The 25221-nt window shown below is 46.9% G+C and overlaps 1 protein-coding gene across 1 annotated transcript in view; it reads right to left on the minus strand.

Annotated features, from left to right (window-relative positions):
- The window catches only part of FAM227A (family with sequence similarity 227 member A), a 77275-nt gene that overhangs the window by 21682 nt on the left and 30372 nt on the right, over positions 1–25221 (minus strand). The window contains exons 13-14 of the mRNA XM_002914581.4: positions 15787–15874; positions 6106–6200 (exon numbers count right to left, since the gene is read on the minus strand). Coding sequence (XP_002914627.1) covers positions 6106–6200; positions 15787–15874 — 183 coding nt within the window. The remainder of the gene's footprint in view (positions 1–6105; positions 6201–15786; positions 15875–25221) is intronic.

The following is a 25221-nucleotide window of genomic DNA, read 5'->3' on the forward strand; positions in this document are numbered from 1 at the left end:
GAGAGTTCATGCGCAAGCAAGAGTAGGCAGAGGGAGAGGGAGAAGCAGACTCCTCGCTAAGCAGAGAACCCGATGTGGGACAGGATCCCAGGACCCTGGGATCACGCCCTGAGCTGAAGGCAGATGCCCAACCAAATGAGCCACCCAGGTGCCCCTTAAAATCATTTTCAATGAATGGAGGAGCTTGCAAGAAAGTAAGGAAAATCCTTTGAGGTCTAGGGAAGTGAGGGAGCCCTGAAGTTGGATGTCTGGGTGGAGAACAACTTCAAAGGGAGGTGGAATTGAGAGTCCTTTCCTTCTTCCTGGTGTTAAGCCAAAGGCTCTACTGTTCACCATTCTGCAGGGTTTTTAATCCCAATGTCTCTATCCAGTTACCGAGTTCCCCTTGCATTCCTGCTGTAGTGGGATATAAAAAAATTATCTTAGCTGGTACCAGAATTTACCACAGGGAGGGTGATATAGAAAAGGCTGGGGTTCGGAGCCTACGGCCAAGAAAGAATTCTTGAGACATCTTCGGTGCCAAAAGGTGGTTTAATAAAAGCATCTTTATTAAAAAGGTGGTTTTATTTGGAACAGGACCCGTGGGCGGAAAGAGCTGCACTGGGGTAGTGAGGAGTGGCCGATTATATACTTTCAGGTTGGGAGGGGGTTAGGGATAGTGGGTTTTTTTTTTTTTTTTAAGATTTTTATTTATTTGACAGAGATAGAGACAGCCAGCGAGAGAGGGAACACAAGCAGGGGGAGTGGGAGAGGAAGAAGCAGGCTCCCAGCAGAGGAGCCTGATGTGGGGCTTGATCCCATAACGCCGGGATCACTCCCTGAGCCGAAGGCAGCCGCTTAACCGCTGTGCCACCCAGGCGCCCCAGTTTTTTTTTTTTTTAAGATTTTATTTATTTATTTGACAGAGAGAGAGACAGCCAGCGAGAAAGGGAACACAAGCAGGGGGAGTGGGTGAGGAAGCAGCAGGCTCCCAGTGGAGCAGGGAGCCGGATGTGGGGCTCGATCCCAGGACCCTGGGATCACTAACGCTCTGAGCTGAAGGCAGACGCTTAACGACTGAGGCACCCAGGTGCCCCAGGGATAGTGTTAAGTCTAAGGAATTTTGGAAGCAAGGTTTCCAGGATCTAGACGGGCTACTGCTGTGAGGAAAAGGTCATTTGCTACTGTCTAGTAAAACCCTAGTCATGAGACCCTTCAGACAGTGGGCCATATGCTTGGAGGATGATTGCTAACACGTATCCTGGGGAAATAGAGATGAAGGAAGTTTCTAAAGGAATTTTTCTATGTTAAAGTAGACTGACAGGACCCTGGGGGTCGGGCTAAGATTGCCTTTCACCCTTAGCAAAGTGTCAACATCAAGGTGGCCGAGCTCCCAAAGGAAGGTCCTTCTGCCTGTCTCAAGGATTGGTCAACGGGCTGTAGGCAGTAAGGAGATCTCATTTCGTTCTCTTGCCTTTGTTTCCCACATCAAGAAGACTGTCTTTGCTCAGGAACACACAGCAATTAGCCACTTGGTGAGAAGCTTAGAGCCAAAGGCAGAGCGAGAGCTACGCTGCTCTGCGTCAGAAATGAGCAGGAATTGGAGATGGGAGAAAGAGGAGAGGAAAATGGAGAGGGCTGGGGGAGGGGGTCTAACCGGTGGGGCAACTACAGGGTTTGTAAGAAGGGTAACTCACATAACTGTTGTCAACCACTGTGATAGGGTCCCCCTTCTTCCCACCTCTTTAAACCCAGTAATACCTTCTATCCTCACTACACACGCACAGGCCTGTGTGGGCGGTTTTGCAAAAGTGAAGGAAAGAGGTGAGCTCCGTATTTGGGCTGATGTGGTCTGTGCAGAGCGCATCCGGGACAGAAGAGGACCTCAGTGCCAGGAAAAACAAGCCCCCAGAGTCCACAGACCTGTGGAGAGAAGACTGGGCTTCAAACAAATCATATGGCAAATGCTTAAGCCAATCTTTAGCTAAATTCAAAGGAGCAGAGTGACCCCTGGTGACATCTGGTTTATCCGAGTAGTTTTTGCACTGCGAAAAAAATTGGGAGAATATTTCATATAATTTTAGAGTGGTAAACATCTTTCTGAGTAAGAAATGAAATCAAGAAGCCATAAAAGAGAAGACCAATAAATATGACTGTAAAACATTACAATTTTCTCACAGAAAACACCATAAAGTAAAACGATTCAATAGTAAACATTTTTGCCACACATATGACTAAGAAATGAGCTTCTACAAATGAATAATGAGCAAAACACTAAGAACCTCACCTCAGAAGAAGAAAGATTTCTACTTAGAAAAAACCAAAAAAACTAAAGACTCAGGCATTTCATAGAAAAAGAAGTTCCAAACTATTATAAATATAGGAAAATAGGGGTGCCTGGGTGGCTCAGTCGGCTAAATGTCTACCTTCAGCTCAGGTCGTGATCTCAGGGGCCTGGGATTGAGTCCCGTGGGCTCCCTGCTCATGCTCTCTCTCTCAAATAAATAAATAACATCTTAAAAAAGAAAAAGAAAAACAGACTTAACTTCACTCATAATTAAAGCATTCGTATTGAACCAATAAAAAAGGACCATATCCCCCTCGTGGGAATAGCAACAAATTGATAATGCACAACATTGGCAAAGGTACATGGAAGGGCTCTCGTATGCTGCTGGTGGAAAACAAATTGGCACAACTTCACTGGAGAGCAATTTAAGATGTACTTTGATTTAGCAATTCCGCTTCTAGGAATGTTTCCTACACGTGTACTTGCACATGTGAGCCAAGAAACACACAAACACTAAGCTGTTCAAGGCAGGAGAATTTAGAATGGCCAAGACTAGAAGCACCCACGTGTCTACTGATAGCAAAATGGCTAATGAACGATGGAACACAGGTGTAAACATGAAAACAGACAGTGATGGATCGCCAGGTGCTCTCGTACGGAACGTTATAGAAGATATCCTGAACTCGGTAACGAGTCTGATTGAGAGCACAGGATCTGGAGTCAGACCGCTCAAGTTAAAATCCTGGCTCTACTGTGACAACAACTAAAATGAAAACAACTCGATCTAAAAATGCGCAACAGATTGGAATAAACATTTCTCCAAGGAAGACACACAACTGCCAACAAACACATGGAAAGATGCTCAGTATCCCTAGTCATTGAGGAGATGGAAGTCAAAACCACAACGAGATACTTCTTGATGCCAACCAGGCTAACCCTCATGAAAGAATGGAAAAGAAGTATTGGCAAGGGTATGGAGAAACTGAACCCCTCACACGTTGCTGATGAGACTGCAAAATGGTGCAGTTGCTGTGGGAAGGTTCGGGAGTTCCTCAAAAAGTGAGACACAGAGTTACCCTACGACCCAATAATGGCACTCCTGGCTGTGCACCCAAGAGCGCAGAAAACCACATGCACACACAAACCTGTACAGGAATGTTCACGGGGAAAAAAAAGGAATGTTCACGGAAGCAGTATTATCCGTAAGAGCCAAAAGATGGAAACCACCCAAATGTCCATCGAGCGGTGAATGGATAAACAAAATGTGGTCTATTCATACAGGGACTGGTACTCAGCCATAAAAAGAAATGAAGTACAGACAGAGACCATGAGTGGGTAAACCTTGAAAACACAATGCTAAGTGAAAGAGATCAATCACAGAGGGCCACATGTTGTGTGATTCCATTTACAGGAAGTGTCCACAAGAGGCAAATCTATAGATTGGTGCTTGCTTGCAGAGGCTTGGGGAGAGGTGAGCAGGGAGTGATTGCTGATGAGTACGCAGTTTCTGTTGAGGGCAATAAAAATGTTCTGGAATTGGATAGTGGAGATGATGGCACAACCTTGTGAAGAAACTAAAAGCCACCAAATTGTACGTTAAAATGATGCATTTTATAGTACGTAAATTGTGTCCTTTAAAAATCTCGGCTCTGCCACCTACTAGCTATTTGGCTTTAAGCGAGATACTTAATATTCCTGAGGCTTGCTTTCCTCATCTATAAAATGCGGATAATAAATACAAACTACTTTTCATAGGGTTATGTGTGGATTCAATGAGTTAATATATATGATGTGTTTACAATGATGTTTGACATACAGTAAGCAATCAAGAAACATTAGCTATTACGTGTCACAATGAAAAAAAACAAAGTGCAATTTCATTGCAGTGTCTGTATTTTGTAAAAGGTTTATATTCCTTGATGTTCATCAGCCATTTCTACAAGGATATATGGGAAGATAGTGTTTGCCTCTGGGTAGGAGGCATAGGGCCCGGCATGAAAGAGAAATTTACTTTTTATTACATATCCTTCAATACTGTTTGACTTTACCATGGATGAAGATTATCTTCTCTTTTTTTTTTTTAATTTTATTTTATTATATTATGTTAATCACCATACAGTACATCCCCAGATTCCGATGTAAAGTTTGATGATAAAAACTATGGTATTAAAAAAAAAAAAGAATGGGCAACAGGTTACATCAATGCTGTGCCTCTTCAAAGTGGTGAAGTCACGTTAGCTCCTCAGTCAGGGGGGTCCGGCGGGCCCCCATAAATAGCTTGCTAAGCCAGCTCCCCTCTGGCACTTCCCTTCCCCTCGTCTCTGCCAGGCTGTTGGCTCTCAGCTGCGGTCCACTCCTGTCAAAATCTGCCACCATCCACTCTAGCGGCTCGCCTTCCTCTCCTCACCAACGCAGGTCACAGAGTAGGACACAACCGCTCGTCACCGACCACCAGCCCTGTCAGCAGGAAGGGCCATAACCACTGCTGGACTTTAGTTTCCTCATTTTATACTTTTTAAAAAAAGATTTTATTTATTTGAGAGAGAGAGAGAAGAGAGAGAGAGAAGGAGCAGGGGGGAGGGGCAAAGGGAGAGGGAGAAGGAGACTCCCCGAGGAGCAGCAAGCCAACGTGGGGCTCAATCCCAGGACTGTGAGATCATGACCTGAGGTGAAGGCAGATGCTTAACCAACGGAGTCACCCAGGGGCCCCTATTTTCCCCATTTTGTAGAATAAGGTCAGAAAAGTGAGGGGCGCCTGGGTGGCTCAGTTGTTAAGCAACTGCTTCGGCTCAGGGCGTGATCCCAGGGTCCTGGGATCGAGCCCCACGTCAGGCTCCTCTGCTAGGAGCCTGCTTCTTCCTCTCCCACTCCCCCTGCTTGTGTTCCCTCTCTCGCTGGCTGTCTCTCTGTCACATAAATAAATAAAATCTTTAAAAAAAAAAAAGAAAAGTTAAACAACCTGCTTAAGTATCACAGTTGATGAGATGCAGCACTGAGATTTGAACCCAGGTCTGTCTGTCTTTTTCATCATGTCCTGCCACTTCTCAAAATTTCATTCCTAAATGCCGAGGGGAAATAGACAGTGGTAAAATATGGAGAAATGAAGAAGGTTCAAGAACTCTGAAGGTGCCATTGATGTAAAGGACCACCTGCTGAGGTTTGTGGGGAGGAGTTAGGGGAGGGGAGAAGAAGAGGAGAGAACACACATTAACCCAGGGCCTTTCAAGTCCTGGGGACTTTGCTAATGTCAAAGCTCAGAGATGAAAAAGCGCAGGCTCAGGGCCAGACAGATCTGTGGGCAAGTCTTGGCTTTCTCATTATTTGCTTTGTGAATGTGGACAATGCTCTGAGTTACCACTTCCCTCACTAATAAACTAAAGAGCAGGAGAAATTATCTCAGAGGACTGTGACAGTAAAATAAAATAGACTGCACATACGGGTTTAATGTCTGACATACGGTAAGTGTTCATTACATGTTAATTATCATCACAACCTCAGGTAAACCTCAGAAGAACACCATGACCCAGGAATCATCGTCCCCATTTTCTCGAGTAGGAAACTGAGGCTCAGTACTCTCTTTGCATTACACCAAGGCTCCGGTATTCCAAGCGAGTAATTTAAATCCCTGGAGAAATCCAGATGAAACACTCACTCAACTAACTGGCGTCTACCTCACCCAAGAATTAGCCTTGGGAGATTTCCTGACTGTATCACCCCAGAGTATAATCAGAAACACCCCAGTTCTTACCCTGACATCCTCGCAGTGCTGGCTTTTCTCACCAGATCTCCTAGCCCCTCTTAAATCATCTCTACGATTAAATTTCCAATCATGTGCTCACCTCCTTGGGAAGCATATTCTGAAGTTCTCTTGCTTCTGATATCCTCTTGACTAGTTTTGTAGCTTTCCTCAAGACCAGAATCTGACCGTGATGCTCTGTCAATGTAATGTTAACAAGAAAAGGATCATTGGCGCCTTTCGGCCATGATGAGAAGGAACATATCGCAGATCTCAGCTTCCCATTGGTGTGAAAGTGCCTGGGGGCATGCAGATCATTGGGAGACGCTAGAGGAAGCAGCTCAGGTAAATTCATGCAGTTTCACTTGCATTTTAGCCAGATATATACCTGCGGCCACACACGTTTGTCCCTCTGCGTATCTGTCCGTCCATCCATCCATCCATCCATCCACTAAGCATCCACTAAGCATCTGCTACGTGTCAGGCCCATGCTCAGTGCTGGGAGTGGACTATCTTCAAGGAACTCACAGTTTAGTGAAAAAACAAAAAAAAGGCATGCAGTAGTAAGTGTACCACCAACTCCATGCCATGCATAGAATTCTCTCCAAGTTATGCTACGGTTACAGAAAGGGAAGTAGAGGCTTGATGGCCACAAAAATACTCTGCAGAGGGGCGCCTCGCTGGCGTAGTCAGTAGAGCATGCAGCTCTTGATCTCGGGGCCATGATGTCAAGCCCCATGTTAGGTGTAGAGCATACTTCAAAACAAACAAACAAACAAATAAAAATGCTAAGCAGAATCAGGAAGGGTGTTGAGAATAAAAGATCCAACTCTTGCACAAAATTATGGCTTTTCTGTGGGAGAAGGTTAACAGACTATTTTAAAGATGGGCCAAGAGAAACAATAGATCATCTATAAAGGGGTAACAATTAGAATGACTGCAGAGTTCTCAACAGGAACAATAGAAGGCAGAACACAATAGAATGAAATCATCAAAGCACTGAGGCAGACTTGTGTACCCAGCAAACTATCTTCAAGGACAAAGGTGAAATAAAGACATTCATAGAAAAACAAAAATTAAGGGAAGACAACTGTGATAAAGGAACTGCTAAAGATTCTCTTTCTTATTCTCTCTCTCTCTCTCAATATCTATCTATCTAATATTTTTTTCCAGGAAAAATAATCCCAGAAAGATGGTCTAAGCATCAGGAAGTAGTAGGCAAATAAAATGATAGTTTAAGAACAAACAAAAATTATCTATAATAATATGTATAATATGTCATTTGTGAGGTTTTAAAATAAGACAGAACTATGGGGTGCCTGGGTGGCACAGCGGTTGGGCGTCTGCCTTCGGCTCAGGGCGTGATCCCAGCGTTATGGGATCGAGCCCCACATCAGGCTCCTCCACTATGAGCCTGCTTCTTCCTCTCCCACTCCCCCTGCTTGTGTTCCCTCTCTCGCTGGCTGTCTCTATCTCTGTCAAATAAATAAATAAAATCTTTAAAAATAAAATAAAATAAAATAAGACAGAACTAAAAACACTAGATAAAATAGCATTTAAGTCTGGAGGGAAGAGATTGGAGTTAAATTAGTCCGAGCCCTTGATTTGTTCAGGAAAGGTGGGTAAGATATTAGTTAACTTTAGGGGCGCCTGGGTGGCACAGCGGTTAAGAGTCTGCCTTCGGCTTAGGGCGTGATCCTGGCGTTGTGGGATCGAGCCCCACATCAGGCTCTTCCGCTATGAGCCTGCTTCTTCCTCTCCCACTCCCCCTGCTTGTGTTCCCTCTCTCACTGGCTGTCTCTANGGCTGTCTCTACCTCTGTCGAATAAATAAATAAAATCTTTAAAAAAAAAAAGATATTAGTTAACTTTAGATAAAGCTAAATATGAATGAGAGAAATTCAAATGCATTTAATAAAGTGAGGTTTCACCATCTTGGTCCTATAGACATTTTGGCCAGACGATTCTTTCCCGTAGGGGTTGCCTTGTGTGTTGCAGGACGTTTAGTGGTATCCCTGACCTCTACCCACTAGCTGTTGGTGGCACTCACTCCCTGAGACACTTAGAGACAAAAATGTCTCTAGACATTGCTAAATGTTCCTTGAGGGCGGGGAGAGAGATTGTTCCTGTTTGAGATTCACTGCAATAAAGAAAAATCTGCAGTAAAGAATATAGAGAGAATATGTAACTTCCAAATAATCAGAATAATATGGAGTAAGGGAAAAGAAGAACCAAAAGAACTCTATCAGGATTCCAGTTCTGGTTAGGATGGACTAAACACACTCTACCCCATCTCCCACTCGATGCAACTGAAAGTCCTGGACATAATGGATGGGGTGGCTATCTGAGGACTCTGAAAAGTAGATGGTAGCAGGTGACTTGGGAAAGAAAACCAGAACTCAGAATAAGAACCATATGGCAGAGAGTTTCCTGGATTTCTTCTTTCCCTTTGTATGTCCCAGCTCAAAGGCAACATGAATCCCAGAACTGAGAACCAGGTGAAGACAGAAGGAGACCTAACAGAAGCCCTCTGTCTGTGGTCCAAAAGTGAGAAGCCCTAAGGGACAGCAGGAGTGGGGGAAACCCTGTTTTGTTCTCTCTTCCACCCATGCATCTCAGCAGGCCCTCTTCCTAAAGCTGCAACCCTATACGGTAGTGACAGCAGAAGAAGTGGCAGCTGGACAGGCATCTAAAACTGTGAGGGAATCCTTCTCTGCACCATGGGCTTGTGGTACAAAGAGTGTGAAGGGAATCTCTGTTGCTTTTTTCCTCTCTGTCCTCCTCCCGGTTGGCCCATGGAGACTCGGTCATAGGAAATATGCGGAAGAGTGCAGAGGCTGAAGTTCCAACTTTCTAGCAGAAGACCAGACAGGGGTGCCTTTGGAGCCAGAGCAGGGGGAAGAGAAGAGAGGTCAAGAAAGGAATCCCATAAAATTGTGCATGGAAGCCACGCTCACCTGAGCTGCACGCACATAAGTGTATCTGACCCTAAACAGCATAAAAAAGGCTTTGAGAACTGAACTGCAAGGCAGCTCACTGCTCAGGTCTCAAATGTGGTCCCTGGGTGGCACATGTGTAGGATGGATCCAGATGGCATTGCAAAAGTTTTGAACACTGAACTGGCATTGAAAGCGCAATCTACAGAAGGCAGAACTTGTGATCTGACCCTAACCGGGTGAATTTCCTGCTGAAAACAAAACAAAACATTCCAACCTTCTCAATACATTCAAACCAGACTCAAATCTTATAACATTTAAAATGTCCAAGTGTGCCTGGGCCGCTCAGTTGTTAAGCATCTGCCTTTGGCTCAGGTCATGATCCCAGGGTCCTGGATCGAGCCCTGCGTCCGGCTCCCTGCTCAGCGGGGAGCCTGCTTCTTCCTCTCCCACTCCCCCTATTTGTGTTCCCTCTCTCTCTCTCCTCTCTCTGTCAAATAAATAAATAAAGCTTTTAAAAAATAAATAAATAAAATAAATAAAATGTCCAGAATACAATCCAAAATTACTCAACATAAAGCAATGAGGAAAGGTTAATGAATTCTCAGGGGAAAAAGACAGTCAGCATCACCCACCCTAAAATGACTGAGCTGTTGAAACCATCAGATGAAGACTGTAAATCATTCATTACAACAATGATGTAAGAAGTAAGGGTGAACACTTTGAAACAACAAAAAAAAAATAGTAACTCTTAGTAGGGAAAAAGAAGCTATGACAGGGAATCAAACAGAAATTTTATAACTGAAAAATACAACAACGGGGGAAAAAAATTCACTGGATGGGATCAATAGCAGAACTGAGGTGACAGAGGAAAGAGACAATGAACTTGAAGATAGATCAATAGAAATTATCCAATTTGTCTTTGACAAAGCAGGAATGAATATCCAATGGAAAAAGCAACCCCTGTGACCTTGGCCACAGCAACTTCTTGCTAGACTCATTTCCAAAGACAAGGGGAAAAAAAGGCAAAAATGAACTACTGGGACTTCATCAAGATAAAAAGCTTTTGCACAGCAAAGGAAACAGTCGACAAAACCAAAAGACAGCCGACAGAATGGGAGAAGATATTTGCAACTATCTTATCAGATAAAGGACTAGATCGAATATCTATAAAGAACTTATCAAACCCAACTTATCAAAACCAAATAATCCAATCAAGAAATGGGTAGAAGACATGAACAGACATTTCTTTAAAGACATCCAAATGGCCAACAGACATGTGAAAAAATGCTCCATATCGCTCAGCATCAGGGAAATACAAGCCAAAACCACAATGAGATACCACCTCACACCAGTCAGAGTGGTTAAAATTAACAAGTCAGGAAATGACAGATGTTGGCGGGGATGTGGAGAAAGGGGAACCCTCTCTCAGTGCTGATGGGAAAGCAAGCTGGTGCAGCCACTCTGGAAAACAGTATGGAGGTTCCTCAAAAAGTTGAGCTACCCTACAATCCAGCAATTGCCCTACTGGGTAAATTTTCCCCAAAGATACAAACGTAGTGATCTGAAGGGGCACCTGCACCCTAGTGTTTATAGCAATGTCCACAACAGCCAAACTATGGAAAGAGCCCAGATGTCCATTGACAGAGGAATGGATAAGATGTGTTTTTTTTATACCATGGAATGCTACTCAGCCATCAAAAAAAAATATGAAATCTTGCCATTTGTAATGACGTGGCTGGAACTAGAGGGTATTATGCTAAGCAAAATAAGTCAATCAGAGAAAGACAATTATCATGTGATCTCACTCATATGTGGAATTTAAGAAACAAAAGCAGAGGATCATAGGGGAAGAGAGGAAAAAAATAAAGCGAGAAGAAATCAGAGAGGGAGACAAACCATGAGACTCTTTTTTTTTTTTTTTTAAGATTTTATTTATTTATTTGACAGAGATAGAGACAGCCAGCGAGAGAGGGAACACAAACAGGGGGAGTGGGAGAGGAAGAAGCAGGCTCATAGCAGAGGAGCCTGATGTGGGGCTCGATCCCATAACGCCGGGATCACGCCCTGAGCCGAAGGCAGACGCTTAACCGCTGTGCCACCCAGGCGCCCCGAGACTCTTAATATAGAAAATAAACTGAGGGTTGTTGGAGGGGAGAGGAGTGGCGGGTGTGGTGACTGGGTGATGGACATTAAGGAGGGCACATGATGTAATGAGCACTGGTATTATATAAGACAGATGAATCACACCTCTACCCCTGAAACTAGTAATACATTATATGTTCATTAATTGAATTTCAACTTAAAAATTAAAAAAAAGAAATTATCTAATTTGTGTGGTATTTTCTGATACCACATGTCTGGTTCTTCTATGCCAGTTCTCTAATTCTCTGATGTATACTGGGTCTCCAACAATAAAATTGAGTTCTAAATCTACCTAGAGTTAGCCTCAGATCCCACAAGGTAAAGAACTCAGTCTGACAAAACTGTGTCCACTTCAGGCACCAGTCTCAAATGGGATGCCCAGTTACCCACATTTCTATCCAGCCTATTACAAATTTGGGGGTTCCTATGACCCACTCTCAAGTTTGATAATTCTCTAGGATGACTCACGGAACTTAGGAAAGTGCTATATTTACCTTTACAGATTTATTATAAAAAATGCAGCCCAGGGGCACCTGGGTGGCTCAGTTGTTAAGTGTCTGCTTTTGGCTCAGGTCATGATCCCAGCATTCTGGGATTGAGCCCCGCATTGGGCTCCCTGCCCAGCGGGAAACCTGCTTCTCCCTCTCCCACTCCCCCTGCTTGTGTTCCCTCTCTTGCTGCCTCTCTCTCTGTCAAATAAATAAATAAAATCTTAAAAAAAAAAATGCAGCTCAGAGGGGTGCCTGGGTGGCTCAGTCAGTTAGGCGTCTGCCTTTGGCTCAGGTTGCGATCCCAGGGTCCTGGGATCATGCCCCACATTGGGCTCCCTGCTCCATGCAAAGCCTGCTTCTCCCTCACCCTCTGCCACTCCCCCTGCTTGTGTTTTTTCTCTCTCTCTCACTCAAATAAATAAAATCTGTAAAAAAAATAGGCAGTTCAGAAAGATGGAAGAGATATGTAGGGCAAGGTATAGGGGTGGAAGGTCCACGCCCTCTTCAGCATACCACATTCCCAGCACATTGATGTGCCCAGCAACCTGGAAGTTCACCAAACCACACCGTCCAAGAGTCTTTATAACTCAATCTCCAGTCCTCCTCTTTTCCCTGGAGTTTGGAGAGGGTGGTGCTGAACGTTCCCACTCTACTCATGTTTGGTCTTTCTGGTAACTAGAGCTGAGCCTGAAGCCATCTGGAGCCCCAACCTGAGTCACTGTATTAGCAAATAGGTGTTGTTGAAAGATGTTCATTATGAATAACAAAAGACACTCCCATCACTTGGGAAACTCTGAGGGTTTTAGGAACTCTGTGTTAGGAACTGGGGACAAAGACCAAACCTATATTTTTATTATACCACTCAATCTGAACAATGTGGAGACAAAAGACTGGAGAAAATGAACAGGGCCTCAGGGACCTATGGGACAATATCAACAGGTGTAACATCTGCGTCATCAAAGTCCCATAAAGAAAGGACAAAGAGTGTGGTTCAAAAAAAAATTATTCAAAGAAATAATGTCTGAAAACTTATCCAAATTTGGCAAAGGACAGAAATTTACAGGTTCCAGGGTTCTACAAACCCTGGAACAAGTTAAATCCAAAGAAACCCACGCCCACACACATTGTAATAACTGGCTGAAAGACCAAGACCAAAAAAATATCTCAAGGGCAGCCAGAGAAAAATGCATTACACAAAAGGGCAACAACTATGTAAATGCCTGGATTTTCTCATCCAACCATTAAGGCCAGACAGCTGTGGAATATTTGAAAGGGCTCAAGGAAAAGAACTTCTGACCCAGAATATCCAAAAAAAATATCCTTCAGGAATGAAGGTGAAGGGGCGCCTGGGTGGCTCAGTCGGTTAAGCATCTGCCTTGGGCTCAGGTCATGATCCCAGGGTCCTGGGATCGAGCCCCACGTGGAGCTCTCTGCTCAGCAGGGAGACTGCTTCTCCCTCTGCCTCTGCCTGCTCCTGTGCTCTCTCTGTCAAATAAATAAATAAAACCTTAAAAAAAAAAAAAAAGAATGAAGGTGAAATAAAGACATTCTCAGATGAAAGAAAACAAAGGAGCTTCATTGCCAGCAGGCCTATTGTAAGTGAGATACTAAAGGAAAAGTGTTTTGTTTTGTTTTGTTTTGTTTTCAGGTCAAAGGAAAATGGTACCAAAGGAAAACGTGGAACTTCAAGAATAATGAAAAAAAACAATATGGGCGCCTGGCGGGCTCAGTTGGTAGAGCAGGTGACTCCTGATCTCAGAGTTGTGAGTTTAAGCCCCACACTGGGTGTAGAGATTACTTAAAAATAAAAATCTTTAAAAAAAAAGAAAAAGAAAAGGAATAGGAAAACAGAAATTATAAATATCTGGTCACATACAGTAAGTATATAATATACATAGTAAATATATAATATATTGTATATATTATTGTATATATATTATTATATATATATATGGTTCTATACAGTAGAGATAACAGTCTATTTTTGTCCTCTTACACGCTTCAAACTGTGTATGATGATCACTTTGGAGGACAGTTCCTCAAAATGTCACCATATGACCTGGCAATTGCACCCCTTGGTTTACATAGACCCAAGAGAAATGAGAACATATGGCGCACATAATCTCATACATGGATGCCCATAGCAGCATTCTTCATAAGAACTACAAAGTGGAAACAATCTGAACTGAATAAAAATTAAAAGAGCATATCTAAAACATTCGTGAAACGCCTCAGTCTGCAGAGGGAAATCTATAGCAGTAATTGCTCATGTGAGAAAAAAAGGTCTGGGATGCCTGGGTGGTTCCATCGTGAAGCGTCTGCCTTTGGCTCAGGTCATGATCCCAGCATCCTGGGAGCAAGCCCCAGGCCAGGCTCCCTGCTCGGTGGGGAGACTGCTTCTCCCTATCCTGCTCCCACTGTGTTCTCTCTCTCACTGTCTCTCTCTCTCTGTCAAATAAATAAAATCTTTTTTAAAAAAGAGGTCTCATTTTCATTCAGTTTGAAACATTGTCTAAGTTCCTTTGATACTTCCTCTTTGACTCATGGGTCTTTATGAATTGAATATATAATTGGTCTTTTGTTTTGTTTTAAGTAGGCTCCACATCCAGCATGGAGCCCAACGTGGGGCTTGAACTCACGACCCTGAGATCCAGACCTGAGCTGAGATTGAGAGTCAGACGCTTAACTGACTGAGCCACCCAGGAGCCCCTCCTTCTGATTTCCTTAGTAGCATTTTCTTTTTTCTAGCTTACATTATTGTAAGAACACAGCATATAATACACGTACCATACAAAATATGTGTTAATCAACTGTTTACGTGGTTGGTGCAGCTTCCAGACTACAGTCAGCTAAGTAGTTCAGTCTTCGGGGAAGTCAAAAGTTATATATGGATTTTTGACTGAGCGGTGGGATCAGCATCCCTACCCCCCGTGCTGTTCCAGAGTCAACTATATGTTTACATTTTGCAAAGTCTCCTACAAATATTTACCTCTGTTTGGAATCTGGATAGATCTCTCAATGGTAGTTCCCAAGTTGGTTTTTGTGTGTGTTTGTTTGTTTGTTTTAATAACAGCTTGATTGAGATGTAATTCACATACTCAGAGTCTTCATTTCTCCATCAAGAAAAAGGATTGTTTAATTTTTTGGAATTATGAGGACATGTGTGAAATTGTCTAGAATGATACTTAACAGTTCCTGTTCTTTGCTTTCCCAGGTTCTGTATTGGTCTATTCGGCATCCAGTAGTTAGAGGGCAAAACTCATGGCCACAGTTGTTCACGTCTCCCCTGTGACCCAGAGCCCATGCTCTGAACCACCCACTTCTCTAACTCCAGCACTCCAAGGTGGGTTTTCCCCTGCCCTAAATCACCCCGAGGCCAGGCGCCAGACAACTAGGGACAGCCCTACACCCCAAAGCCCACCAAGGTCGCTCAAACTAGCTAACCCTAACCTGTTAGCCTTTTCATGCCTAATCTTTTGTAAAGAAATCCCGGTAAAGTCTGTGGCCTATGCCTTCCCCTTGCTCTGTTCTACCTCCTGACGGATCCTGGTGCTTCCTCCCATGGCCCTGAGTGGGCCTCTGTTTCTACGAGAACTGTGAGTAGCAAACTTTTATTTTAAAGGCATTGGCCTCTCTGTGTAGTCACTCAGTCTCTTTCATAAATGGACATCTGGACACAAATCAATCCCTACCTCAATCAATGCTGTTTTCTGATGGGGCCGCGGTGGGGGGGGGGTGGAGCGGGCAGTAATCGGGTCTTGGGTTTTTTTCTTCCATTGCTAACAACCTCTCTTCCCCACAGATACCAGCACCGTGCTGAACTCATCCTCATCAAAGTGGAACTTAGTGCTCGTTGAACTGAAAAATAATTCTTTTTTTTTAAAGCTTTTATTTTTTGATCGATTCATGAAAGACAGAGAGAGAGGAAGGCAGAGACAGAGGGAGAAGCGGGCTCTCCCAGGAGCAGGGAGCCGGACACGGGACTCGATCCCAACCTGAGCTGAAGGCAGATGCTCAACCGACTGAGGCACCCAGGCGTCCCCTGAAAAATAATTCTGTCCTCTTCTCAGATACTAGTCGGTGCCAAGGCCCGGGCCAGAACTGCAGATGTAAACTAGGGTGGCAAATTATGTTTGAACAAGCCCAAGCAACTAGGGCTTGGGAGATCATAACGAAGTCAAGACGCCTACATTTTTTTTGGTAGTTAACATACCTGTCGCAGCATTCTGTGTTTGTGATCTATCTGGTGAGCTCTTCTTGGCCGAAGAGTCTTTCTCAGTGGTTGAATTTGCACCAGGAGACTCCAGCGGAGGGAAAAAAAAAAAAAAGAATAAATTTAATAAAACTGGTGATGAGAGGAATACAAACAGTGTACACGAAATTTCCTAGACATGGCTCATTGTTCTTAGAGACAGAACACGTGGAGGGAGACCGTTCAGTACAGCCTGAGTACTCAGCCCTCCGACCCAGGAGCGTGGCCAAGAGGTGCTGATGCGGAAAAGTCAGAAGCTGGGGATGGAGCAGGCCAGGTGCCAGTCCCAGCCCTGTCCCTCCGAATAGCTGCTAATCTTGGACAAGTCCCTGAACCACTTGGTGGTCTTGGTTTCCTCCTAGGTTCTTAGGAGGATGAAGTCCTCACGTGCGTGCAAAGCACATGAGTAGCCGCTCCTGGAACGTGCTCTGCGAGCGTTCCCACCATTGTTCTCACACACACTCATTGCACCTTCCTCAGGGGACATTTTACTGAGCAGCACCCACTGTGTCTGCCCCTGGGCACACCTTGGAACCTAGTTCCTGCCCAGAGGAGCTCCCAGTCTAGCCGCGGAGAGAGCAGTAAATAGACAGTTACGCTAAGAGGTGGAAAGTATCACCTATTTCCTAGAGAGCTAATGTAAGTTGGGGTTAGGTGAGTGACAGAGACTCAAAATGACAGTGGTCCAAACTACGTAGAAATGTCCCTCCCACATAACAACAGTCTGAAGGTAGGCACTCCAGGGCTAATACGGTATTTGCGCTGTGATAAATCCTTAGGGACTCTGACTTCTTCCAGCTCGTAGTTACAACATCCCTAAGATAGGAGCCTTGTTCGTAGAGTCCAAGATGGCAGCTAGAGCGCTCAGATATTGGGAACAACTAACAGTCTGCCACAGCCATACGAGCAGAGTATCATCGGAAGCCGATGACGGGGCGGGTGGGGGGGAAGGCCTGATTCTGTCTGGGGGAGAGCTGGAGGGCTTCCAAGGAGAGAAGACACTTCTGTTCTGTCTTTAAGGATGAGGAGGAGTTTGGCAATGTTGAACAGATGGCCCACCAAGTGGCAGACAAGCAGTCCACCAGCCGCAACAACCGTTTTGCTTTATATAAATACTATATTTGAATGGGAAGGGCGCTGAAAGGACTTCCCGTGTCCCGTGCAGCTGGCTGGCCAACAGCTACTGATTTTTAGAGCGTAGAAATGGGTCCTGGGATGTGTTAGAGAGAAAATGCTCCCGGCTCGATGAAGCATCACAGCTCCTTAGAGAGCTCTACAGTCCAGCAGAGAATAAATGCACTACACTGGACTCCAGTCCTGGGTGTAAGTCTCTTTGTTGGAGAGGCAGCAGGGCCACGCGCCACGCAGAAGGACTTCAGACTGACTGTGTCCGGATGTCACCTGAGGTCAGCTATGTGGCCTAGGCTAAGTTGTTCACCTCTCCTGAGTCTACTGCTTCGTTTGTCAAACAAAGATAACAATTACCTGCCTTGCAAGCCCTAGAGAAGACACTTCCCCATTTAGTCTCTCGGGTTGTGACCAGTGACCACGTCCGAGCTGTGAGGCAAGGCAGCTATCATGAGGTGGGGGGTAAGCTCAGACTGCTCTGGGATCCCCTCCCCACCACGGCCCAGAGGAGATGGAGCCCTCCTGCCCCACTCGCTCACCCTGCTGCTCGAGATTCCACGCGCTGAAGGCTCAGGGACAGGGTGCCAGGGAGCCTGTTTTTGAGCCGATGTGAGATTCAATCTGGGGCTGCCCGGAAGTGTCTGGGAGGGCAGCAGGCTTCGCAGATCTGGTATTAGCAGGTATGGGCATGAGCTGGAGGAGCTGGGGTCATTACTGTTAACGACCCTTACTGTCCTCATGCTCTGGAACTTGGGAAAAGTGGTTAAAATGAGTAGACATTCCAATAGGACCTGACTGAACAATCTCTGGCGCTTCCTGTCCCTGGACTGAATCTGCAAAATGGGTATTAGTTGTGATGTTCATTTTGCAGGTAAGAACACAGAGGCTCAGTTTTGCTGAAAGGTGTACGATTGAGAGGTGGCTTCACCTGGAGGGAAATTTCGATCTTCCAGAACGAAGCTAGTGTGTTTTCCTGCTTTTACCTACGGCTCCATGGTGGTCATTCACTCCCAGCTCCTATATGTCGTCACAAATATGGACAACTTGGGTAGGACTTGTTCTTTCTTTAACCCAGACCCCTCCTCCAAAGCCTAGTCCTGTAGATTGAACTACCCGGGTGACGTCTGGATCCATGCTTCTCACAGGTACGTGTTAAAGGTAACAAGTTCAAAGCTGAACTCTTGGTAGCTTTCCCCTCCCTCAAAGGCTCCATTCTCCCTCTCAGTAAACGGCACTATTCAGGTGTCTAAGCCACACACCGAGGAAGCCTCCTTGGCTCCTTCCTTCCTTTCCTCCTCCCCATTCCCAGAGCCAATCAGTTAGCACCTGTTGAAAGATCTGGCTCCAAAACACATTTCAGGTCTCCACTTCTCACTACCTGCTGTCACTTTCTCTTCCTGAGACAACCCCAAAGCCTCCTAGCTGCTCATCTGTCCCTTTCTGTTACATTCTCCATATTCAGAAGACAGTGATTTTGTAAAAATATACATCGGAGGGTATCATCTCCCTGTTTTAATGGATTCCCATAGCACTTAAATTATATCCATATTCCTTACCGTGAGCCTCCCAACTGTATGGGACCTGGCCCCTGCTACGTCCCCAGCCTGGACTCCTGCCCCTCTTTCCCACATGAGCTGGGTGATGGTATCATTGGCCTTCTCTCTGTTCCTTGAATATCTCAAATTTTTTTGAGGTTTTTTTTTTTTTGGCCTCGGGGCCTTTGCACACACTGTTCCCTTTTTCTGGAAGGTTCTTCCATTCACTCTTTTAATGGCTGACTCCTCAACCTTTGGTTCTCAGCTCAAATGGCTCTTTCTGGCGGTGTTATCTGTCACGTGTATGCCCTTCCTTCTGCATATACACAAGAACCATGCCCCAAGGTGAAAGACTTCTTTTGTGGCTGCGATATAGACATTTCACCTATGGTCTACCCTTTAGATGCATCACACCTGCCCGACACTCCGAAGTATAAATGACCAACATGACAAAGCGGCACCAGGCAGACTCCACTGCTGGGAAGACTGCTGACAGGAAAGCAGGGCGGAGGTGTGAGTATCCAGTCCCTGGGAACGCTGGTGGGGGCACAGCTGTGTCCCTCTGCAGGGGTGGGACAGCTTGGCATCGTTCTTGCTGGCATGGCCTCTGAAACTAACACGCCCGCCCTTCCGGGGGAACGGTGCACCACTGTTTTCCTTGAATACGTTTCTTCCTGGAGGAGATTCCACTGTTTGCAGGTAAGAATTCTGATGATGATGGGGCGCCTGGGTGGCACAGCGGTTAAGCGCCTGCTTTTGGCTCGGGGCGTGATCCCGGCGTTATGGGATCGAGCCCCACATCAGGCTCTTCCGCTATGAGCCTGCTTCTTCCTCTCCCACTCCCCCTGCTTGTGTTCCCTCTCTCGCTGGCTGTCTCTATCTCTGTCGAATAAATAAATAAAATCTAAAAAAAAAAAAAAAAAGAATTCTGATGATGATTCCTCCATATACATATATTTTTAAAGATTTTTATTTATTTATTTGAGAGAGCGAGCGAGCACACAAGCAGGGGGAGGGGCAGAGGGAGAGGGAGAAGCAGACTCCCCTCTGAGCAGGGAGCCCGATGTGGGGCTGGATCCCAGGACCCTGAGATGATTACCTGAGCCGAAGGCAGACACTCAACTGTCACCCAATGATTCTTCCTTATAAAGACCTTCTTTGACAATCTTCTCTAATATTTGTTAAATGAATGACCCCGCCTTTAAAAGGTAGGGGCCCTTAGGTATGGCCGAGCCTCATGCAGAAGCCAGATATACCATTAGATGCTTTTTCGTTCCCACTGGGCAGACCCCCAGCATTAAGCAAGAGAAGGACAGACGACAGGTCAGACTTAAAACAACTGAACGGCAGACTCTTAGACAGATGGCTGCCATTGAGAAACATTTTGAACGCAGACAGCTATTTCTGTGAGCAGATGGGAAAGTGTGTCTGCTAAAAGCAAGAGACAGGCTCTGTCCTCAGCATGGAATTCCACCCGTCCGTCCTGGTTCACCCAGTTACGACTTCAGCTGCTTTCACGGTTGGAAAGCTTTTGATTATTTCTATTTCTGGGGCAGAAAACGGAATTCTTTAGCTGGGTTTCTGAAATAACTGTCAGGAGATTTTATGTATTTCGGTACAAAGAAAATACATTTTGTTTTACACGGTGGTGACAGGCAGTGCGGAAACACTCAATAATATTGTGATCTTGGTCTCTGAGTGACAGCTATGCCCTCTGCAGTGCCCGCTTTGTCTCAGCTTCTTGGGGGCGGCCACTATACGCCAAGCGCGGGACCAAGACTTCACACAGATGGCCCCATTCATGAGGTCAAGGGCTCTTTGTTGAGTGTCGTCTTTGGGCTAGGTCCCCCCTAGGAGCTGGAGACAGAACAGCGAGGAAAGGGGCCTTGTCATCCTGGCGATTACATTCTAACAGAGGGAGTCAGACACTAAACCAAACCTAAGCCCCTGGGAGGGACAGCAGAAGCGCCCTCCAGGACATTCAGTCCCCCACGTTCAGTGCCCCGCGTGGTAACAGGGAAGATGGGCGGTCAGGACCCGCCAGCCTCGCTGGGGTGATGTCAGTGCTACTGGGACCTGAAGGACAAGAAGGAGCCAGCTGTTCCCTAGGAACTCTGAGGACAAAACACGTTCCAGGGGAAGGTCACAGTGCAAAGGCCCAACCGGACACAGGCCTGAGTGTCCAAGAGGCAGAAGGAAGTCTGGCGGGCTGATGTCTGGCGCCGAGGCACTGAAAGGATGCCAGGAGCCTGGAGACAGAGGTGGGGGCTGGACTGCAGGGCAGCCCACGTCAGCCCAAGGAGTTTGTATCGGATTCCAAGTGCACCGGAGAAGGGAGAAGCTGCTGGAGGTTTTTAGCGGAGACCAGTCTCACCTGTCTCACCTGGTGTTATGTCTGTGCAAAGGTCGCTCTGGTCACTATGTGCAGATGGGGCTGGGGCCAAGGGTAAAAGGGAGGAGCCTGGGAAGACGCTGCTGCCCTCCGCCGGGAGAGTGCGGACGCTGGGTGCTCGGAATCCGCAACCTCCTCCCCACTTTCCATGTTGATGACGAGGAAGAAGGCGGCTGGCTGAGGACATAGCTGGGACATGTGTGACATTCCTCCAGGAAACTTCTGACTACCTTAATGTTAATGCCTTGCTAGAGCGGAAAACAACCTTAACTTGACGATGGCAAAGCCTCCAGTCTGGTAGGTCCTCTTTAGCATATGAAGGTTCTTTTAAAAGCCTCCCTTATCCTTACCTCCCCCAGACCCATAGTATAAAACCAATTGCCCCTCACAACCCCAGGGCAGCTTTCTGCCCCGGGGTCCTGTCCCTGTGCTTTAATAAACCACCTTTTGCACCAAAGCCACCTCAAGAATTCTTTCTTGGCCTACAGCTCTGGCCCCCATCCCACCGAACCTCACCTACAATGCAAAACTGCATCACTGAGACCCCCCCTGGTGAGGCCCAGGGGGCAGTTGGATACACCAGGGTGGGGAGGGAGATCTGGGTGTTACTGGCATAAGGGTGGCATTTAGAACCAGAGTGATGACGGAGGGAAGGCTGGCTGAAGACAAAGCACAAGGGGACACCCTGCGACCCACCGCCCCACTCCTGGGTGGGACATGTGTGACATTCTTCCAGGAATCTCCCAACTATCTTAATGTTAAGGCCTTGCTGGAGGGGTAAACAACCTTAACTTGACAATGGCAAGTCCTCCAGTATCTTGTAGGTCCTCTTTAGCATATGAAAGTTCTTTTGGAACTTCCCTTTTCCTTGCGTCCCCACTGCCCCATCCCCCAACTCCCGGGGATATAACGGCCACTCCTCAAGGCCCCGGGGCAGCAGCTCTTTCTGCCCGTCGGTCTTAATTCTGTGCTTTAATAAAACCACCTTTTTTGCACCAAAGGTGTCTCAAGAATTCTTTCTTGGTCGTCAGCTCCGGACCTCACCCCACTGAGCCTCAGGTATATTCCAAAACCCCATCAAGAGGGCCAGATGGGACCACTTGGGAGGAATATATAGGTAGAGGGGAAGGGGCCAGGACAGACTGACAGGAAGGAAGGCACTCGCAAAACTCTGGCAACACAGAAACCGAGAGAAAAAAGCGGCTCAAGAAGAGCGGAGCAGCCAACCACGTGACATGGACTGGAGGGGGGAGCAGATTAGGGTTGGGGCCCCAGAGGCAGGAGCAGTGGCTAGGACGCACTGAAGGCGGGATCCGTGAGTGTGGCTGAGGCTTTTGAGAAAGCCTGGTGGGAAGGGTGGCAGGAATTGGGGGTGCGGAGGCAAAGGCAAAAGGTGCCGGAGAAGGACTCTTCGAGGATGGGAGCGATCCAACAGAGCGGGAGAAGATGGTGATAAAGACAGAGGGGGCTGTGCCCACAGGGGGCGAGGTCCAGACCCAAGTGTGGAAGGGCCCTTCCTCCATAGGCACAGGAGGCTGGTGGACGGTGAGGGTACAGATGGGGCTGTCGCCTCGGGGCAGGAGGTGAGGACCTTCCTGCTGGCTGCTTCTAATGGTAGGAAGAAGCTGGGGCGGGAGGGCAAGTGGGAAAGGGGCCGGCGGTGCAAGATTTCTGGAAAGGGACACCAAGTGAAATAAGGGTTGGGGGGAGGGGAGCCTGGCTGTGCTGCATGATGAAGGAACCGAAGGCAAGCTGAGGACAAAGCAGAAGCTGACACCCCACAACCCCCTCCACCAACGGGATATATGTGACATTCCTCAGACACTCCTGGAGGCCCTAAAGCTAAGGAAAGGAAAAACAACTTACAGGGATCACAATCCCGCAAGACAGGAGTCTCCCTCAGTTTGCGAATGTCTTAAATCTACAAGAACAAAGCATTTCCATGAATGACCTAGCTTCCAGAAGGCAATGTAGAGAACAATTAAATGTCCTTATAATCTGCAGCCATCGACAGATACTTGAACTGGGCAGAGTATAAATGCCCAACTATCTTCATGAGAATGCCTTACCAGAGGGGTAAGCAACCTTAACTTGACAATGGCAAGGCCTTGGGTATCCTGTGAGTCTTTAACATATGAAAATCCTTTGGAAACCTCCCTTTTCCTTCCCTCCCCCAACCCCCTAGTGTATGATCAGCCGCCCCTCACAACCCCGGGGCAGCAGCTCTTTCTGCCCATGGGTCCTGTCCACCTGCAGTAATAAACACCATTTGGCACCAAAGACGTCTCAAGAATTCTTTCTTGGTTGTCACCGCTGGACTCCACCCCACCGAACCTCACCTATATTCCAAAACTACATCACTGGGACGCATGGCAGCATGTGGCAGCACGTGGCAAGGGCCCAGCTGGGGGGTGTGGCCGCAGACTGACAGGGAGCCCGGCCACACCGTCCTGTGTGCCGCAGTCTCCAGTGTGTCAGGAAGAAGGCCCTGCTGCTGCTGTACTCATTTCACAGCCGTAGAAAGCAAGTCTTGGGGAGCTTAGGTAGCTTGTCTGAGGCCACACGGCTCCTCGGCTATGACTGGAACCCGGGAGAGGGTGCTGGAGGCTTCTGTGTCCTGCATATCCGCAGGCAGGCTAAACAATGTTCTTTGTGAGACTCGAGCTGCATGAGTGACCTCGGGAGCCTGATTCGCTGACATTAGCTGACCTCCAGGTCACAACTGGCCCTTTAGGTCTGGAATGGAATCCGGGAGGGGAGGTGAGCCCATCTACCCCAGCCTCCCCAAGATGTAAAGACAGGATAACACAGAAAGGCAGCTCGCTCCAAACCGCAGGCAGGAAAACAATGTTTGACTTCAGACCCCCGTCATGTGCCCTTTAAATAGTCATTTGCCCTCGAAATACGGCCCTTACGGGGCTGCCCCAGCCGATGAGAGGCTGGATGTTGTAAGTACCCGATTTGATGGACCTCTGTCTTACATTCTCCTTCACTGCTTACTATTGCCCTCACCTATGCACAGATTTCCCTTTTCTTTCTGTTTCTATCAGATTTTTATAATACCAATAAAGTGTCATTTTCCTCTTTGAAACTGAAGAGTACGGATACCGTAAATCTTTTCTTCGGAACAGACAACAGGCTTTTAACTAGAGGCCTTCAACCCCTGTGAGGACATGGAGACTTTCCAAGGAATACTCCGTTTAAAGATCCCCAAGTGTCCTCACGTCCTGTTTTCTGAAAGTGGTCATCCTGAGCGCGTGTTGGTGTCGCCAGTAGCCTTTATCCCATTTTACAAAAGAAAGGCACGCCCTTCACTCATTCCAAACACTGGGTGAACGTTCCAGGGTGGAAACACCCCCAACTCTGCAGCGAACAAAGGGGAAAGGCTACTTATTAAAAACAAAACAGGGTGTTAGAAATGAGGACGTCGGTCTACATACAGCTTAAAGATTAGTGGGAGAGACAGTCATGATCAGTGGAATGACCTATAATTCCTTAGCTCGGAAGGAGAGGGCTCTGAGCACGTCGAACAAGGAATGGCATGGGGACCAGGGTGGAGACTGCAGACCCTGAGGTCTTCAGTGGAGATGGAAGGATGAGCGCGTGTCCCATGCACTGGGGCGGTGTCCAAAGAGCCAGAGCGTAAATGTTTCCAGCTGTGCAGGCCCTGAAGTCTGTATCACAGCTACTCAACCCTACCATTGCAGAGCACAGTCGAAGACGGTAGTCAACCAGTGACCGCGGCTGGGTGCCAGTGATGCATTACTTATAAAAATGGGTAGCAGAAGGCCTCATGCATGGTTTTTCCAGGCATTTATTTTTTTTCCAGCTCTCTGGAAAAAGCAGGCCTTGCTAGGGAGTGTTTGGCAGGTTTCATGTTACCAGTGGGAGGAGATGCTGACAATGTGGGTGGCGGTCGGGGAGGGAGCTTATCTGGGACAAGAGGGATGGTAGGTACAGAGGCCAGGTGCTGGTAGGGGATGTGATGTCTACAAGGAACCAAGAGAACACCCCTGCTGCAGGAGCCCCAAGAGCCAAGGAAGGTGGGGATGGGGCTGGCAGGACATGGCAGGGCCACACAGGTCAGTCTACCCCCAGGCAAGAGGAAGCCTTCTGAAGTCTGGGAGGTATTTTTCATTTGGGCTGGGGGAGGGTGTTTCCGGTAGGGGGGAGTAGGCTGGGCCCAGGGTGTGACCGTATGACGTAATTAGATCTGCCTTTTGAAAAGACTACAAGGGTACTGGGGAGGTTGAGGGAGACAGGAGCCTACTGCAATGGTGAAGGGGCTCAAACTGGAGTGTAGGTAGAGGAGGGGAGGGGAGGGGAGGGGAGAGAGGGAGG

This window comes from Ailuropoda melanoleuca, chromosome 15 (genome assembly GCF_002007445.2).
Source record: "Ailuropoda melanoleuca isolate Jingjing chromosome 15, ASM200744v2, whole genome shotgun sequence".
Lineage (NCBI taxonomy): Eukaryota > Metazoa > Chordata > Mammalia > Carnivora > Ursidae > Ailuropoda > Ailuropoda melanoleuca.